The following is a 19,121-nucleotide window of genomic DNA, read 5'->3' on the forward strand; positions in this document are numbered from 1 at the left end:
GGGTCAATGACTAGAAGAATTATACCCAGGTCACCCAGACATGAAGGGTCTCTTTCTGCAGGTTTTATGTCTAAGTGTCTCACAGAGGGTGGGTGTGACCAGGATCAGGCTTACCTTGGTTACTGGAAGGGAAACAAGGAGGTACTTGCAGATAAGGATCAACATTCCTGGCTTTGTGCCTTGGTTCTGTTACTAGCTGCTGGGTTTATGATCTTTGGCGTGATATTTAGACGCTGTTGATATAAAAGCTTTCTTTACAAAATGTGGTTAAATATGAAACAACTAGAATTCATAGTTTTCGTAGATGAAGTTCTCCGATATCTTGGATTTGAGTGCCGTGGGAAAGAAAGCACTCTGGTGTTGACAACTGATAAACTCAAGAGTCATTAAACGCAGGTCAGGAAAAAAAAAAAAAGAACTGATCTGAGGAAAGATTCCAGTGTGGAATGGGAAGCAAGCTTTTAAGCAGGCTAAGAAAACTGATGACTTCTAGAAAACAAATTGGTGAACATTTCTTCTGTAATCTTGTCGGTCACCTTCGGTAAGGCAGATTTTAATGCTGACATTTTACAGAAGTCAGAGACGTGGAAGCGACCTGTCTGAAATTACTTAAATTTAAAATAATAGGATGAGAGCTTGTCTGCTTCAAACCATTTTAACTCTTTATTTTTTTTACTTGTTCTTCCATTAAATCATTAAGGCCAGTTGATGGGCAAAATTGTAAGAAATACAGATTTCCTTCAATATGGTCAGCAGTCTACATTTTGGAAAAAGGAATCTGGACGTTAGAGGAAGAAGGGATGTGAAGTGGGTCATTTTGTGCATGGGTTCCATGCTGCGGGCATAGAGGCTGGGAAGGGTGCTCGGTGGGTAGACTGCTGCTATTCAGGGAATGAGTGTAGAAGTTTGGATCTCCATCACCTATGTGGAAAGTTGGGCACAGTGCCATTGGTCTGTAACCGCAGAACTGGGAGGGCAGAGGGCCAGATCCCCAGAACTTTCTAGAGAAGACTCAAGGGCAAATTTGGCTTCATCTTTCTGAGGCATTGTGTTTGGTGGCTGAAGCATTCCAACCCATGACCTTGTAGCAGAGTATAAATTCAGTTTTTATGTTGTTTTTTCTTTAATTTTTAAAAAAATTTTATTAGATATATTTCTTTACTTACATTTCAAATGTTATTGCCCTTCCCGGTGTCCTGTCCATAAGCCCCCATTCCCCTTTTCTCCCCCTCCCTCACACAGGTAATCCCTCCATACATCCCCCTTACTACCCCCCATATTCTCCTGCACTGGGGGTCCAACCTTGGCAGGACCAAGGGCTTCCCCTTCCACTGGTGCCCCAACAAGGCTATTCTCTGTACATATGCAGTTGGAGCCCTGGGTCAGTCCATGTATAGTCTTTCAGCAGTGGTTTAGTCCCTGGAAGCTCTGGTTGGTTGGCATTGTTGTTCTTATGGGGTTGCAAACTTCTTCAACTCTTTCATCCTTCCTCTAGTTCCCCCCAAGGGCGTTCAGTTCTCAGTTCGGTGGTTTGCTGCTAGCATTGACCTCTGTATTGGACATGCTCTGGATGTGTCTCTCAGGAGAGATCTATATCCAGTCCCTTTCAGCATACATTTTTTTAGCTTCATCAATCTTATCTAGTTTGGTGGCTATATATATGGGCCACATGTGGGGCAGGTGCTGAATGGCCATTCCTTGAGTCACTGCTCTAAACTTTGCTTCCATATCCCCTCCTATGGATATTTTTCCCCTTTTAAGAAGGAGTGGGAGCGTCTACATTTTGGTCATCCTTCTTCTTGAGCTTCCTGTGGTCTGTAGATTGCATCTTGGGTAATTCGAGCTTTTTGGCTAATATCCACTTATCAATGAGTGCATACTTTATGTTCTGTTTTAAATCTATTCTTTTTATAAGGGTTTGTCTATCCTGGACAATTATCAAATTATCAGTCATATCCTTCCAAAGCGCTCTCTCTCTCTCTCTCTCTCTCTCTCTCTCTCTCTCTCTCTCTCTCCCTTCCTCCCTCCCTCCCTCCCTCCTCACTTTGTCAAATCATATTCAGAAATAAATTAGATAGAAGCTCTCATACTATGCTTGAGATCTCTTTTATTCTTATTCTTGCACTTTCTCATGTTTACCTTTCTGCTCTATCCCAAATAATGCCTCAGATCTCCTCGGACAACTGTCTCTCTAGCTCAGTCAAATCTACTGCTTAAGCCATCCGTGAGATGTCCTACTGTTTAATTGTGCTTTTATTCTTAGAAGTCCCCGTGGGTCTCCGCCCTGCTTCCTTTGCCCTTTCTTTCCCTTTCACCTGTTTGGTTGGGCTTCTGCTCTTGAGAGCTGCTGGGTTTCTTACCATCTTGTCAATTGCTTGAATTTCTATCTCTTCTTTGATCTCTAATGATGTGAAATATTTATAATAGTCCCTTTGATGGCCTTTTAACATTTTTGATTTTAGAAACTATGCCTGTTGTGGGTTTGGCCTTTAGTTGGGGTAGAAGATGTCTCTGGAGTTTAATAAATTTGGACTATCAACTCCTTCAACATGGCATTGTTGGGAGAATCCTGTGAGGTCTGTAGTGGAGGTGTGCCTTCAGCTTTAGTTCAGTTTTGTCAGGCATTGTTCTGGGGTCCTCCACAGTTCTAAGGTGTCCCAAGACCCCACAGGTGCTATAATGGAATCCCAAAGCCACCTTAAGTGAAGACATTAAATAGAAATCTGGGTTGACTTCCCCACCCATTGTCATGCTGAGGCAGACTTGCCTTGTGTTTACCTGTATACCTATTTAGTAGATATGCTTAGAACCTTCTGAGTTTTAAACAAGGGTTTTCTTCCTTTCATCTTACTGGGATACACAGCTGTCGTCCATCTTAACATGAGGTTTGACTGTCAGCATCTCTATCCCAGCTCCCCTCAAGTTTCAGCTGACTATGCTCAGCGTTACTCTATGGAATGGGCACTCCTGTTATGACAGGCCTCAGTTTTGAAGGAGATGAGAGAGAGCCTTGGGTATTTTCTTCAACATTCTGAAAGATTAGGCTACTTATTTAGAAGAAACTTTTCATATTCGGTATTTCCAGATGATCTTTAGTGTAATAGCTTTACCATAAACGTACTGAGATCGCCCAGAGCCAACGTACCAGACTCACCCACCTTTGATTTTTAAAAATGGTCGCCTTCATGTTATAGGAACACCCCCACAGAGCTGTCTGACAGCACCTTTGGGAACTGTCTGTTTTACTCTGGGGATTCCTGGTAGCTACATTTATGTCATTTTGTCCCCAGGGGCTGAATGTGAATGGCTGTATGTCTCAAAGCATGTCAGCCAATTACTTGCTTATAAACTATGAAACCTCACACTCTAAAAGACTCTTGGTCCTCTACTTTTGGATCTTCTCATTTGGCTCTGTCTCAGTTTATTTGATTAATTATCATTTTTGCTCTAATATCAAGAACAATATTTCCTACTTGCTACAGGCAGTTTAAGTGTGTGAGATGATGTCACAGGTGAGGCAGGTCCAAGATAGAAGGAGGCCTGTCATTGGATGAGAAGGAAGGATGGGCGGGAAAGAAGTTTGAAGGAAGAGGAGGAGACTGGGACAAAAAGGAGGAAGAGACAGGAGGGACAGGGAGAGAGGCCATGGCAGGACAATATGGCAGGTGACATTAAGATTCCACGGTGTACCTTTACAGGTTGTTATGAATGTTTTTAAGAGATGAATGTGTATTGGGCTTTGTATGTTTAGGTGAGCAATTATATCTTATCAATTGGGCCAAAGGATATTGTGTTGTGTGTTCTTTCATGTAGCAATTTAAGTGTAAGAAAGTGTGGGGTGGCTGGTCTGGGCCGCTGTCAAGTTAGGATGTGTGTTTCTGGCATGGAAACCTGCCTTGGGAACTAGATAGGTAGAGAGATTGCTGCCAGGCTCAGAGAGAGGCCTTTGGCAGTGTGATATGGGATAGAGCGGAGCAAGTGAGATGCTTTGCTGACTGAGAATTAAGATACCTAGCAGATATCTTGGGGCACTACAGTGCCGGACCTAGAGCAGATTCTAGACTCTTTTATTTTTTATATTTTCACAACAACATAAGTGGTTCGATCTGTACATACGATTATGAATACAAGTCTGAGTGGATGCCGTAACAGCCGAATGTCCCAAGCACAATCAGAAAAATCACTAAACAACAAGAACAGCAACAACAGTAATAACAAAACTTGTTTCACTTTTTATGTTTGCTTTCAAAGCAAGTTCAATATCTAATTGCAGCAACTCTGTAAGGGACCGAGGTTTTGTTTTTTTTTTTTTTTTAATGTTCCACATTTATAACTGTATTAAAAAGATTATCTGAATATGAAGGAACTCAGAATTCAAGCCTGTGCTTTTGTTTGACTGGTGTGTGTGTCTGTGTGTGTGTGTGTGTGTGTGTGTGTGTGTGTGTCTGTGTGTGTCTGTGTGTGTGTCTGTGTGTGTCTGTGTGTGTCTGTGTGTGTGTGTCTGTGTGTGTGTGTCTGTGTGTGTCTGTGTGTGTGTCTGTGTGTGTGTGTGTGTGTGTGTGTCTGTGTGTGTCTGTGTGTGTGTCTGTGTGTGTCTGTGTGTGTGTGTCTGTGTGTGTGTCTGTGTGTGTCTGTGTGTGTGTCTGTGTGTGTGTCTGTGTGTGTGTGTGTCTGTGTGTGTGTGTCTGTGTGTGTGTCTGTGTGTATCTGTGTGTGTGTCTGTGTGTATCTGTGTGTGTGTCTGTGTGTGTGTCTGTGTGTGTGTCTGTGTGTCTGTGTGTATCTGTGTGTGTGTCTGTGTGTGTGTCTGTGTGTGTGTCTGTGTGTGTGTCTGTGTGTGTCTGTGTGTGTGTCTGTGTGTGTGTCTGTGTGTCTGTGTGTGTCTGTGTGTGTGTCTGTGTGTGTCTGTGTGTGTCTGTGTGTGTGTGTCTGTGTGGGTGTGTGATGCATCGCTCTCAATTCTCTGAACACAGCTCTCTAACATTTTTTTTTCTGGGGCTGGATAGATAGCTCCATCAGTAAAGTGCTCACTTTGCAATCATAAAGACCTGAGTTTAATCCTCGGAGCCCCCACAAAAACAGAGCTCCTGTGGTTGTAACTACAGCACAGGGGAGTGCCAGGCAGGCAGGTAGATTTCTGGATTTCCTGCGTCTACCAACCCAGATACTATTTGGTGAGTTTCAGGACAGTGAAAAAAACCTTGTCTCAAAAACAAAACAAAACAACACAAAAGACCAAGAAAATAAAAGACAGCACTAAAAAAAAAAAAAAAAAAAAAAAAAAACGAGATTGTCCCCTGGCCCTCGAACACACACCGATGTACATATGTCTACACTCATGTGAAGAACACTACAATAAAGTTGCATCTGAGAAAGTTTGTTTTGTCTTTCTGCTATCTGTCTTTGATCCCCTTCACCCATACATGCAGACCATAATGAAACTACCCACTGTATCACAAGAATCTGTTCCTTTATTCTGCAATGACAGACCACAGATGGCCTCACTGGAACCATGTGGAAAGAGGCTCAGGGCTATAGGTAGTTAGACCAATGTGTAAAAACAAAGCACCATGATCAATAACACCTCTTTCGAGACTTAAAAGTGAAACATTAGAGGGAGGAAGTCCATGCAGGACAGCCAAGCCGAAAGACTAAGCAAGGATTGGAGCAGCATCGGGTTCGCAGAAAAAGACAAATCTACAAGAGTTGGCTAGAGAAAGCCACAGGCTCTGGTGCCTACACACTCTTCTTTGGACACAGTGTTCCCGCTTTGGCTCCAAGGTAATATCATTCATCTTGGAACACACTCTTTCACCGGAAATGACAAGCAGAAAGTGGATGTTTGTTTATTTAATGTTTACAGGTGTTATATATGCCAAATTTTTGCCAGGAAGAAGTTAAGTGGTCAGAGAGTGGCTGTAGCTCTGTCTCCCACACCTCACTTGTCTGCAGTGGCATCCTCAAGAATAGAAAGCCTTGATTTCCTACTGTTGTTCCCATCCACATTTTGGTGTTTACTTCTAGTCTTGACTATTGTTTTCTAGAAGATTTGCTCAATTAAAAATTAATAAAAAATGATGGGTCTGGAAAGATGACTAGTGCTTGTCATTCAAGTATGAAAACCAAGGTTTTAGTTCCCAGAATCCATGTAAAGCCAAGCACAAATATATTTGTAGCCCCAGTGTTCCCAGGGTGACACGAGGCTCCCTGGGATGTCATGGGCCAGCTAGCCTGGCATTCCGAGTGGGAAAACAACAGAGGGACCCTGCCTCAAACTAGGTGGAAACTGAGGACTGACACCTGAAGTTTTGCACACCCGTATTCACACATAGAAACAGACATACACACATAAAAACTAAAAAATGAAAAGTACATTTTAAATTTTAAAATATTTATGCTATACAATTGATGTCACTTCATCAACCCATCCACCACTGGTACGTGTGTGTGTGTGTGTGTGTGTGTGTGTGTGTGTGTGTGTGTGTGTGCATGTTTGTGTTTTAAGCACAGTCTCCCTGTAGCCCAAGTTAGTCTGCAACTATGTAATCCAGGCTAGCCTTGAATTCATGATGTTCTTGCCTTAACTTCCCTAGTGCTGATATTACATGCATATCCCAATGTGTCTCAATTAGCACAGTTTTATTTCAGATTTTCTGACGAATGAAAAGAAGTGTTTCACTCTGGGGCACGGGAGTTGAGGATCCCAGCTCTGTGCTGAGATGCAGCCTTGAAACATCCCATCCTGGGGTGGGATAAGGCTTTGAAGCACAAAATGTTAAGCAACCTGTGGGTAGTCTGTCAGTCAGTAAAAGGCTGCATGGCGCCATTATCCGTCCTGTCAAAATGAGGGGCAGGGGGAAGAGTCATCTGTGAGCATCCACCAGGAAATCAAGTAAAGGAAAAGACAGTAGCCAGCAGCAGAAGAGATAGAGTCTAGACAGACAGTGAGCCTGACAGAGAAATGCCCCACCTATTAAGTGAGACTTGGGTTTACTTTTTTATATAATAATAGTTTTATCACCTCAAATCCCATCACCATTGTCATAAGCTAATCAGAAAAGCAGCTAGAGGTCCCCAGAATTTGAGAGGGGAATTCATTTTAGACCTGAGGCTCCATAAATGAAAGATATAGGAGCTTTTCAAACTCAACACTGTACATAAACTTCATTCCACGTAGATTGTTCGCTGATGCGTAGTCCTTAGGTATGAAAGGTCTGAAAGACAAACAGAGCACATATAATTACATAGATACATAGAATTACCTATCCCTGCTTAGAAAATACACTTGGTTCTCTGGGGGCCACACCTAGCTACCCAGAGAAACCAGCTATCACCTGTTGTGGATTGCTGTCTGTCTTTTCTGCCCCCTCAAAGAGGTGCCTGTACATAGGTGAGGTCAAGTGAAATCTTATTAGTTAGATAAGGATAGAACCTGTGATTGGGCAGTGGAAAAGGAAGTCAGGCCTGAAAGTTTTAGAGGGGGGAGGGAGAGAGAGAGAGAGAGAGAGAGAGAGAGAGAGAGAGAGAGAGAGAGAGAAGACAGAGCTGTAGGAGAGGATGATGAACCAGAACCATATGGTCCTAGGAGCCATAAGTAATTGGAGATTTCTTAGATGATTAAATAAGGTAGGGCACGGGGGCATCTGTCCAATCTAGGTGTGCAGCTTGTATCAATATTAATTGAGTTTTGAGTTCTTTGTGTGGGCATTTTGGGGGGTTGAAGAGTTACTGTTATAAATCTGACTTGTAAATTACAAGCCTCTGGAGTTTTCATTTTACGAGGCTAGAGGATCCAGCTGGCTGGATGGCCTGGAAAGATATGAGCAATTGGGCAACAGCAAACCACAGGAACCTGGGAAGATCAAGGAGGCTCAGCAGCTGGCTCTCCACAGGAACCATGGGGGCTGGTGAGACTGCCACTGACTGTACTTAATCGTAGTGTGGATTGTTTTTTATAATTACACACTACAATCACCCCCAACTCCAGAACTCCATTTTCCAGCCACCTCTCAGCTCATTAAGTGCCTTCATAAAGAAACTGGAGAGTTCTCATACTCATGATTTAAAAGTACACATAAAAGGTCCAGAAAAGAAAAAAACAAAACACACCCAAGAAGAGTAGATGGCAGGAAACAATCAAACTCAGGGATAAAATCAATCAATTAGAAACAAAGAGAACAAAACAAAGAAACAACAAAACGAAGAGCTGGTTCATTGAGAATATCAATAAGATAGACAAACCCTTAGCCAACTTAACTAAAAGACAGAAATGACGTATCCAAATAAAATCAGAAATGAAAAAGGAGACATAACAACAGACAATAAGGAAATTCAAAGAATCATTAGGTCTTACTTCGAAAGCCTGTATTCCACAAAATTAGAAGATCTAACCAAAAATGTATGATTTTCTAGACAGATAATACATACCAAAGTTAAATCCAGGTCAGGTAAACTATATAAACAGCCTTACAACCACCAAAGAAATAGAAGCAGCCATTAAAAGTCTACCAACCAAAAAAAGTCTAGGGCCAGATGGTTTTAGCACAGAATTCTACCAGACTTTCTAGGAAGAGCTAATGCCTATACCACTCAAACTATTTCACAAAATATAAGCTGAAGGAAGACTGCCAAACTCATTCTCTGAGGCCACAGTCACCCTGATACCTAAATCACACAAAGACTCAACACAAAAGGAGAATTTCAGACCAATTTCTATTATCAACATCAATGTAAAAACACTCAATAAAATATTCACAAACTGAATCCAGTAATACATCAAAAACATTATCCACTATGACCAAGTAGACTTCATCCCAGGGATGCAGGGATGGTTTGATATATGGAAATCCATCAATGTAATCCACCATAAAAACAAACAAAGGAAAAACCCATATCTCATCTCATTATATGTTGAAAAAGCCTTTGAGAAAATTCAACATCCCCTTATGATAAAAGTCTTACAGAGATCACAAATACAATGCTCATACCTAGAGCAATACACAGCATATTGGCAGTATACAGCATGCCAATAGTCAACATTGAATTATACAGAAAGAAATGTAAAGCAAGTCCACTAAAATCAGGGACAAGACTGCCACTCTCTCCCTGTCTATTCAATATAGTAACTTGAGGGTTGTACTGAACCTTCAACCCAACCACTAAAGGAGAAGAAGGCAATATGAATTGAAAAGGAAGACACCAAAGTACTGTTATGATATGATAGTATACAAAAGTGACCCCAAAATTCTACCACAGAATTCCTACAGCTGATAAACACCTTCGGTAAAGTGGATGGGTAATAGTTACCAAAAAAAAATCAGTTTCTCTCTTTTATATGAATATTAAATGTACTGAGAAAGAAATTAGAGAAACAACATTGCTTACGATAGACACAAATAATATAAAGTATCTTGTTGTAATTCCAACCAAGCAAGTGAAAGGCCTGATGACAAGAACTTAAGTCTCTGAAGAAAAAAATTGAAGATATAAAAAGATGGAAAGATCTCCCATGTTCATGGATCAATAAAATTAACATAGTAAAAATGGCCATCTCGCCAAAAGATTACCAACCTACAGTATGATTCCCATGAATCAGTTCTTGAAAGAGAATTCTCAACTTCATATGGAAAAACAAAAAACACAGGATAAATGAAACAACCCTGACCTGTAAAAGAACTTCTGGAGCTATCACCATCCTAATCTCAAGCTGTAGTACAGAGCAATAGTAATAAAAACTGTATGGTATTTGTATGAGAATAGACAGGTTGATCAAATGGAATCAAATCAGGAAAGACCCTGAAATAAATTCATACACATATGGACACTGGACTTTTGACAAAGAAACCAAAACCATACAATGGAAAAATGAAAGCATCTTCAACAAATGGTGCTGATCTAACTGGATCTCTCGACATAGAGGAATGAAAATAAATCCATATCTATTACCCTGCACAAAACTCAAGTCCGAGTGACTTGACCTCAAGTGATCAAAGACTTTGATATAAAACTGGATACTAAATCTAATAAAACAGAAAGTTGAAAATAGCCCAAACTCATTGGTACGGTAGACAACTTTCTGAACAGAACTACAGTGGCTCAGGCTATAAGATCAACAGTTGATAAATAGGACCTCATGAAACTGAAAAGGTTTTGTTAGGAAAAGGACACCATCAATAGGACAAAATGGCAGTCTATAGATTGGGAAAGTCTATAGATCTTTACCAACACTTCATCTGACAGGGGGCTAATATACAAACTTTACAAAGAAATTAGACACCAATAATCCAAACAACCCAGTTAAACAGAGGGTTCAGAGCTAAACAGAGATTCTCAACAGAGGAATCTTGAATGACCAAGAAGCACTTTAAGAAATGTTCAACATCTTTAGTCAGTCCTCAGTTATCAGGAAAATGCAAATCAAAACAACCCTAAGATTTCATCCTACATCTGTCATAATGGCTAAGATCAAAAACTAAGTGGTAGCACATGCTGGAGATATTATAGAGGAAAGAGAACATTCTCCATTGCTGGTTGGAGTGCAAACTTGTACAATTCTGAAAATCAATTTGGTGGTTTCTCAGAAAACTGGGAATAGTTCTACCTCAAGACCCAGCTATACCACTCCTGGGCATAGACCCAAAAAATGCTCCACCATACCACAAGGACACTTGCTCAACTATGTTCATAGCACCTTTATTCATAATAAGGTAGCGACTGGAAACAACCTAGATACCCCTTACCTGAAGAATGGATAAAGAAAATGTGGTACATCTGCACAGTGGAATACTATTCAGCTGTTAAAAAGTAAGACATGAACTTTGCCGGCAAATGGATGGAACTTGAGATTATCATCCTGAGTGAGATAACCCAGAACCAGAAAGACCCATTTGGTATTCACTCACTTAAAAGTGGAGGCCAACGATGCTACAGTCCACAGACCCAAAGAAACTGGATAACAAGGAAGGCGCAAGGGTGGATGCCTGAATCTCACTCAGAAGGGGAAACTAAATAGTAATTGGAGGTAGATGGAGAGAAGGAACCGAGTTGCAGAGGAGGTGAGGAAGGGAATGGGGGTGGCAATCAGGCATGGGGAGGGGAACTGAAGAAGGCTGAGAGTGAGAATGGAAACCGGTTGAGGGTGTATCTCTGGTGACTACCTAGAGGCCTGGGATGGGAGAGAATATGAGTCTATGGGAGTCACCCTAGCTGAGACTCCTACCAGAGGCGGGTATAGAGACTGAAGTGGCCACCTCCTGTAGCCAGGCAGGTCTTCCAAAGGAGGGAGGGGGAATAAATTCACCCACAAAACCTTCAACCCAAAACTTGTCTTGCCTATAAGATGTATAAAGAGGGAGGGAGATAAATAAAGAGGGAGCAGAGTCTAAGGAAACAGTCAACCAATGACTGCCCCACCTTGAAACCTATCCTATGTGAGAGAGCCGACCCCTGACACTATTAATAATATTCTGCTATGCTTTTAGACAGGAGCCTAGCATAACTGTCTCCTGCTATGCTTCATCCAGCAGCAGATGGAGACAGACGCAGAGACCTACATCTAAACGTCATTCAGAGCCTAAGGCGTCTTGTGGAAGATTTGGGGATAGAAGTGAGCAAGTCAGAGGGGTGAAGAATACCACAAGGCCTATAGTCAACTAACCTGGGACCATGGGGGCTCACAGATTCTGTACCATCAACCAGGAAACTTGCAGAAGCTGGACCTAGGGCCCCTACACATTTGTAGTCTTCAAGTGAGCCCCCTTCAAGTGAGTCTTCAAGTGGAGCAGGGGTTGTCTCGGTCTCTGTTGCCTGTCATTAGATCCCCTACCCCTTATCTGGATTGCCTCATCGGGTCTCATGGGAGAGGATGTCTTAGTCCTGCTGGAAGTGATGCCCCAGGTTGGTGTGACACCCAAGGTAGGGCTCCCCTTCTCTGAGGAGAAGGGGAAGGAACAGTGGGGAAGGGATTTGTAAGGGTGGGAGTGGGAAGAGAGAAGGGAGGGGTTGTGATCTGGGTGTAAAGTGAATTAAAAAGGAGAATATATACATTTTTAAAAAGCTAAAGAAAGAAGAAAGGAAGGAAGGAAGGAAGGAAGGAAGAAGGAAGAAGGAAAAAGGGAGGGAGGGAGGGAGGGAGGAAGGAAGGAAGGAAGGAAGGAAGGAAGGAAGGAAGGAAGGAAGGAAAAGTCCCCATAGGGGACTTTGGATGGGTAATCAGGAAAAGGAATAACGTTTGAAATGTAAATAAAAATTATCTAGTTAAAAGAAAAAGAAAAAGAAAAAGAAACCAGGTTGTGTAAGCTATGTGGAGCAAGCCAGGTTTCCTCCTTGGCTTCTGCTTCAGCTCCTGCCTCCAGATTCCTGCGCTGACCTTCTGTAATGATGAACTGTAACTATAAGCCAAAACCCCTTTCCTCCCCCAGGTTGACTTGGTTAGTATTTTATTACGGCAACAGAAACCTAACCAGAAGAGAAGCCCTCGGGTCATTCATTCATAATCTCTAATGTTTTGGTTAGGAAATAAAGCAGAACTAGTTTCTGAGTGGCCGCCTCTCCTCATTTACACTACTGTAGCTCTAAAATCCCATTTCCCAGAAGTCGATTCAAATATATGTTCCTGTCGCTTGCTTCATATTCATCATTCCTTCCCCGGTCACTGTTTTGAAATTTGTATTTGGAGCCCCATTTAAATAAATGGTTATATTTTCCCTCCCACAATTTTTTCCCCTTAAAATTTCTCTTACCAAATGGGCCAATAGCCTACCTCATTGGTTTGGCATGAGACACATGCTAAACAATTTTATATCACCTTTACATTCAGTCAGGATATTTATAACTAAGGTCAAGTTGCTGTCACCTTCAATAAAAGGCGAGGAACTCTCAAGCTTAGGAGTGCCGTGGAGTTACTTGGAGATGCTGTCATAGGCACTGTGGGATCTATCCCCATTACTTCTGAACCAGTAGAGCTGAAGGGAGGCCGGAGATGCTGGTCTGGGGATGCTATTGGGGTCCCTAGATTATACAGTTCTAAGCTCAGAGTGGATTTCTTGTCATCCATGACCTATCCGTGTGTGTTACTAAATATATCTACCCTTAAAATAAATCAGAGAGAATATGAATATGAAAAAGATTCTTGGTCTTCATTTTACCTGCTAGGAATGTTGTCGATAAGAGTCCTCACGCACGTAGAATTCGGATGCAAACAAATTGCATTCCCGTCTCTTAGCACTGCTCTGTAAAAATAAAGTATTTTGGTAAAACAGCAGCTGCACTTACATAATAATAGGTCAAGTGTATTCACTGTAGTATCTGTAACATGGACGCACACACTTCAAATGAACACACAGATTTCTCAAACTATATTAATCTTATTGGAACTTTTAACACATATTAGTGTGCTTAGCTAATTTAAAATTGCAGTTCTTTTTTTTTAAATCTAAAACTCTAGTCATGCTTTATTGAAATGATGTGGCTTCACTGTGGAAATCTCTAACTATACCACTTCTTCAGGGAGGCATTGGTTCATGTGCATGTGTGTGTCAAAGTGTGTGTTGCTGGGCTCAAACTCACACTGGCAGGCTCTAATTCACAGAACTGCAAAACTCTATTAACATAGCAGGACCGTTTTGTAGTGTCTTATATAAGGCTGGATCATTTTACCATACTCTGAGCCAAATTGTGTACCCCAGGGGTTTAAAAACAACTTTCCAATCATGAAAAAATAATATAATCAAACTCTTAGAAATTAACTAATATAAGAAAAGCCAGCCACAAAGTATTATAAATAATAGTACTAAATTGAAAATATTCCCTTTAAACACAGAAACAAGGCAACGGATCCGGCTGTCTCAACAGCCATCTCAAAGCTAGAAAGACAGTTAAAAGTCACAAAGTTCCCAATGGAGAAAATAAGACTGCCTTATTCCCAGACAGCATGAGTTTCCATCCCTGTGAAACGCTAATGCCAATGAATGCAAAGCAAACGGAGTCTAAGCACTGATACCCGGGGTGTGAAATTTATTAGCATCTTTTTATAATAGCATTCAATCATGTAAAGTATTAAGGGGTAGTTTCTGTTTTTTAAAGAAAGTATGAAGTAGTTGAGAAGTATTGAAGGACATAAAGCATCCCTTATCAAGTGTGGTGGTGCACACCTGTAATCCCAGCAACCAGAATGACGAGTTCAAGGCCATTATCTCCTCCAGGGTCACTTAAAATGAACTCACAAAGACATAGAGAGACCCCCTGTCTCAAAGTATAAAATAACAGAATGTAAATGTTCCCAGTAAATAAGAAGCAAATCCATATATAAAATTAAAAAATTGCTAGCATAAGGCTGTCAACTTCTAGGATATGCCTCCAAAGAATTACATTTTTAAGTATATTTACTATGTGACAAAAATTGAAAACTGATTCTAAGGTTTCCATGAAAGACCAGAAATCTTAGAAGAAGCAAGTCATATCTGAAGAAGAAAACAGAGTCGTTCCTTCCTGTTATGTAGAGGGGTGATAATCAAGTCTGTACAGAGGTAAAATTGAAGGTGTACAAACAGTAAACTCAACAAGAAGTTCTCGTGTGAATAAACACATATAAAGAATGGGTATCTTAACAAAAACCAGGATAGAACCAAATAAATGAATTCTATTCATGTTTATGATGATGACGATGATGGAATACTATTGTTTCAACTTAATAAACGAGCTAAGCACAGCAAGCTAAATGGATTGCAAAGTATGATGTTAAGTAACAGAAGCATGTTGCAAAAAGATACATGTATCCAGTACAAGTTTACTACCTTGAAGTTTAAGAGCAGACCAAATAAAGAGTAACTGTTTTTTGTATTATACCTGAATGGCAAAGAAAAGGAGAAAAAAGGCAAAAACCAACCAAATTCAAAATGTCATCAGTTCTTGCAGAGGTATATCATTTTGGAAGCAGGTAATTTGTTGTGGCTGTCATACTGTACCTGAGGTAGAGTGACTCAAATTATAGGAATGTGTTTTCTTCAAATTCTGAAGACTCTCTTCAAGGTATTGATTGGCAAGATTAGATTTTTTCCCCTTGTCTATTTGGCTTACACATGACCAACCTCTTCACACTTTGCCCATGGTCCAAGTGTTAACACTGTCTTACATCAGGGGCTGGAGATGGCTCAGTAGTTCTTCCAGAGAACCAGGCTTTGATTCCCAGCATCCACATGGCAGCTCACTTCAATTCCAAGACATTCGATGCTCAAATCTGGCTTCTATAGGCATTGCACACGTGTGGTGCACAGACATTCATACAGACAAACCCAAGGGGTAGGAGGGTAGGTACAGGACACAATTCAGTTGACAGAAACCAGTCACATCTGGAGGCTTCTGCTGTTCTGGTTCCTTTCTAACTTAAATTTTACCCTAAGTGTGTGGGCACTTACCAACACCCCATAGCTGCACTTACATGTACATCCTACATATTTATATTTGTGGGGGGGGGGGCAGAAGCACATCCAGTTTCTTAACACTTCGTGAAGAGGCATTGTATTATATGCTATATTAAGTTACAAAAGGGATGATGATAATACAGCTAATGTCACTAAAAACAAAATAAACAAAAAAGGTACATTTTCAAATGCATCTCATGTAGTAGCCAGAGCAGTCTTCTCTGGTTAATATCAGAAAAGAAAGTCTGATTGGGAGGAGAGACCAGTTGCAGTGTGAGACTAATTTTCCATTGATTATACCCAGAGTGGAATAATGTAAGAATAAACTCCTGGAGTTAAAAAGAAATCACCACAGACCAACAGCTTAGTGGTTCTCATCCAGTGAGTCATGAACCCTTGGGAATAGGAGGAGGTCAAACGACCCTTTCATGGGGTTCACTTATGACCATTGGGAAACACAGATATTTACATTATGAGTTAGTAGTAAAGTTACAGTTATGAAGTAATGACAAAAATAAATGGGTGGGGGGGTCATCACAACGTGAAAGGTTTGAAAGGGTCACAGCATTAAGAAGGTTGAGAACCACTGGCGTAGAGAGATGTGGTGGGCTTCTGCAAAGAGCTGAATTCGACCAGCAGCTTGAGCTGAGAACAGCCGTGGGAGAACCACTAGGTGAGCCCTCAGCCCAGGTGGCATCCTTTTCAAAACAGTGAGCGGGCATGACTATCTGTGGCTTGACTCTGCTCTGGATGATAAACTCAGGACAGCTACAGTGCCTGGTTATGTGATCCCTGCAGCTCTGTGAGTTTCCTCTTCTCTTCTTCCATGTTGTCTTCCCAATCAGCAAAGAAGCTACCCCAGCCACTTAGCAGGTTAAACTACAGAATGTAGAGCAATAACCATACTTATTTTTTAGTCTATTGTGATAATTTATTACCTAGCAATGAACAACTGAGGCATACACATTTAGACAGACAGACAGAAAGACAGATAGAAACATACATACCTATATACACGAATACATGTATACACACATACATACATACATACATAAATGGATACATGCATGTATACATGCATACATAGAACAAAAGTTATAACTGAAGAGTGAAGGGATTTTGTACAGTCTGTAAGGTCTTTAATTGCAGGCTGATGCCCCAGAAACATCACCCTAGAGTCATTAGGCTATATTGTATGTGTTGGTACACCCAAGTGTATAATGCAGAGATTCCTTTCTTCCATAAAATAAAAGCAAACTTTTCCATAAAAGGCAAGCTTCATTGTAACATTCAATATAGCCAATATACAAAGGAAAATTCAGTTTTCATGTATAGCCCCTTTGAGTAAGGGGTTGTCCTGTTGTCTGTTAAGTTCTGGGGGATGGAAAATCACTGATAAATGTGTCCTGATGTTTATTTTGGGAATAAATTGACTCAAAAGTTAAAAAATTATTGAAATTACAATTGGTAATATTGTTTTTCTAAAATCTAAATTTATGCATCTAACATTACAGCAACAGTGTACAAAGGAATGTATTAATCAAATCTACCAAATTTTCAAAACTATACCTAGCATGAATATATTTGTGTGTGCATCATTCATTGATGTATACATATACATATGTACGTACATACATATATACATATATGCATACATACATACATACGTGCATACATTGGTGGCCTCCTTTTCTTACATTCTTGCCCATCACTATGTATCTTTGCTTTTTAATTATTCACTGACTTCAACATTAATTCTTCTCAGCAGAGTTTATGAAATCAACTGTCTTCTTGGTTTAGGAGGTGCCTTTGGTTTGTGGTTTGGTTTGATTTGTTTTTTTTTCTGAAAAGAGTGCATGCCACTTTTAGAAATGAGAGCACAAATATTGGGTAATAATTTTCCCATTCTGTGTGAGAATAATATCACCCAGAGCCACAGTCTTCTGTCTCTTGCTGTAGCACAGTGCTTCTCGCTCAACCTTCTCAACGTTGCAGCTGCTCAATACAATTCATGTTGTGGTGACCCCAGTCATGAAATTATTTTCGGTGCTACTTTACAACTGTGATTTTGCTACTGTTATGAATCATAATGTTAACACCTGTGTTTCCTGATGGCTTCAGGTAATCCCTGTGAACGAATTATTCGACCCACAGGTTGGGAATCACTGAATGAATCACATTCTGAAAGGAGATACCAGGCAGAAAACTTTCATGCAAGAGCCCCCACCTTCCTCCATGCCTTTATTACTCACATCACTTCCATTCTGTTGCAGTAAATATTCTCGTATATCACCTCGATGGTTTTAATGAATTTGCAAGGGATCGACTCGGACGTTATTTGAATGCACTGACATCGTAACTCTTCAGTGTCACAGGGAGGGGCTGCAGGGGAAAGAGTAGAGAACTCAGCAAGAACAAACAAGCCCCTAGTGCTCAAATCTTTACTTTGACTTAGGAGCCAATACAGCAGGGCACACAAGACAAACACACAAGGCTGACTGCGATCTTAAGGCAAGGAAACATTATGTAAGCACCTACTGTGTTTGAGAGACCTGGAAATAAACCAGACAACTAGCATATAGCTTAAAGGTAAGATACAGTCAGCAACCAATGGTAAGACATCTAGGCCTTCAGGATTATGTGTAAATTTTATCAACTGAAAAGTGACGATTTCTACATCACTAAGTCTGTCGGTAATGATTCTTCTACTATCAACTCTAAAAACCAAAACAAAACAAAACACAAAGCATAGATTCTTAGCTGCTTCAAATACGTCGAATGGAGGCTTTCACTTGGCTCACTGAGACTTTCCGTGAACTTCAACAATCTAAATGCTTACCTGCTTAGGCTTTAATTTAACCATTTTCCATAGTTTGATTAATGGTCCAAACCACCTCATTATATTTTGAAATGTCTTCTGGTTTTCCCCAGTACTTAGATAGAAAAGAAAAATTCCCCGTTAACTTACCAAAGATGCCTAGGTTAAAGATAGCCAGCAGGAACATGGGCCAGAGTCGAGCGGCCATGTCTGAATGTGCCTTGACTCAGGTCTGGATGGTAAAGTGGGCACGGGCACAGTGCTTCTTTATATGCTCCCAGCAGCCCTAGGGATTTAATTCCACTTGTTCCACTCTCCCCATTGAAGAAGAAAAGTAGCATGCATGCCACTTCTCGAGCCCATGAGGAGGCTTGGCTTAGTTTTCAAGCTTTGTTTAACTGAGAAGCTGAGAGCAGTTTGAGATGAACTTGATGCATATGGATACAAATCTCTCATTTCTTGGAGCTGAAACTATGTAAATATAAGGAGTCGTTGTCATTGTCATCGACGAATGGGGCCACGAGAATAATTCTTACAAAACCCTACTTTGTGCAAAGAAGGGAATTAACTTATGTTCCCACAGCAAATATTTGCTTTTGGCTCTTGTACATATGGCCCTGCTTGAAGGTTTGATAGAATTTACTGTGATGAAATCATATTACAGCATCAGCTACAAAGGAAATAGAGTCCAGACTGAAATAATGTAGCAAGTTTTATCCTTTCAAGAAAAGCAGACTACAGCTATTGGGGACTTAGTGTGCATATGTTTCCTTGGGCTTCAAGATTAATTAAGTAGCAAAAGACTATAGATTTATTCTCCTCACTCCTAAGCAGGTAACTGATCGTAATTATAAAATAAACTGTTCCTTGTTTTAGCATACACA

At 40.7% G+C, this 19,121-nt stretch overlaps 1 protein-coding gene across 1 annotated transcript; it reads right to left on the reverse strand.

Annotated features, from left to right (window-relative positions):
- Positions 1 to 4,048: 4,048 nt before the first annotated feature.
- LOC134481726 (C-X-C motif chemokine 15-like) lies at positions 4,049 to 18,645 on the reverse strand. Its single transcript, XM_063273749.1, has 5 exons — positions 18,388 to 18,645; positions 17,672 to 17,801; positions 13,146 to 13,229; positions 7,106 to 7,214; positions 4,049 to 6,835 (listed from the first exon to the last, which is right to left on the reverse strand). Exons 1-5 carry the CDS (start codon positions 18,443 to 18,445, stop codon positions 6,827 to 6,829), a joined length of 390 nt encoding a protein of 129 aa, XP_063129819.1. The 5' UTR covers positions 18,446 to 18,645; the 3' UTR covers positions 4,049 to 6,826.
- Between the last annotated feature and the right edge of the window lie 476 nt (positions 18,646 to 19,121).

This window comes from Rattus norvegicus, chromosome 14, assembly GCF_036323735.1.
Source record: "Rattus norvegicus strain BN/NHsdMcwi chromosome 14, GRCr8, whole genome shotgun sequence".
NCBI classification, from domain to species: Eukaryota; Metazoa; Chordata; class Mammalia; order Rodentia; family Muridae; genus Rattus; species Rattus norvegicus.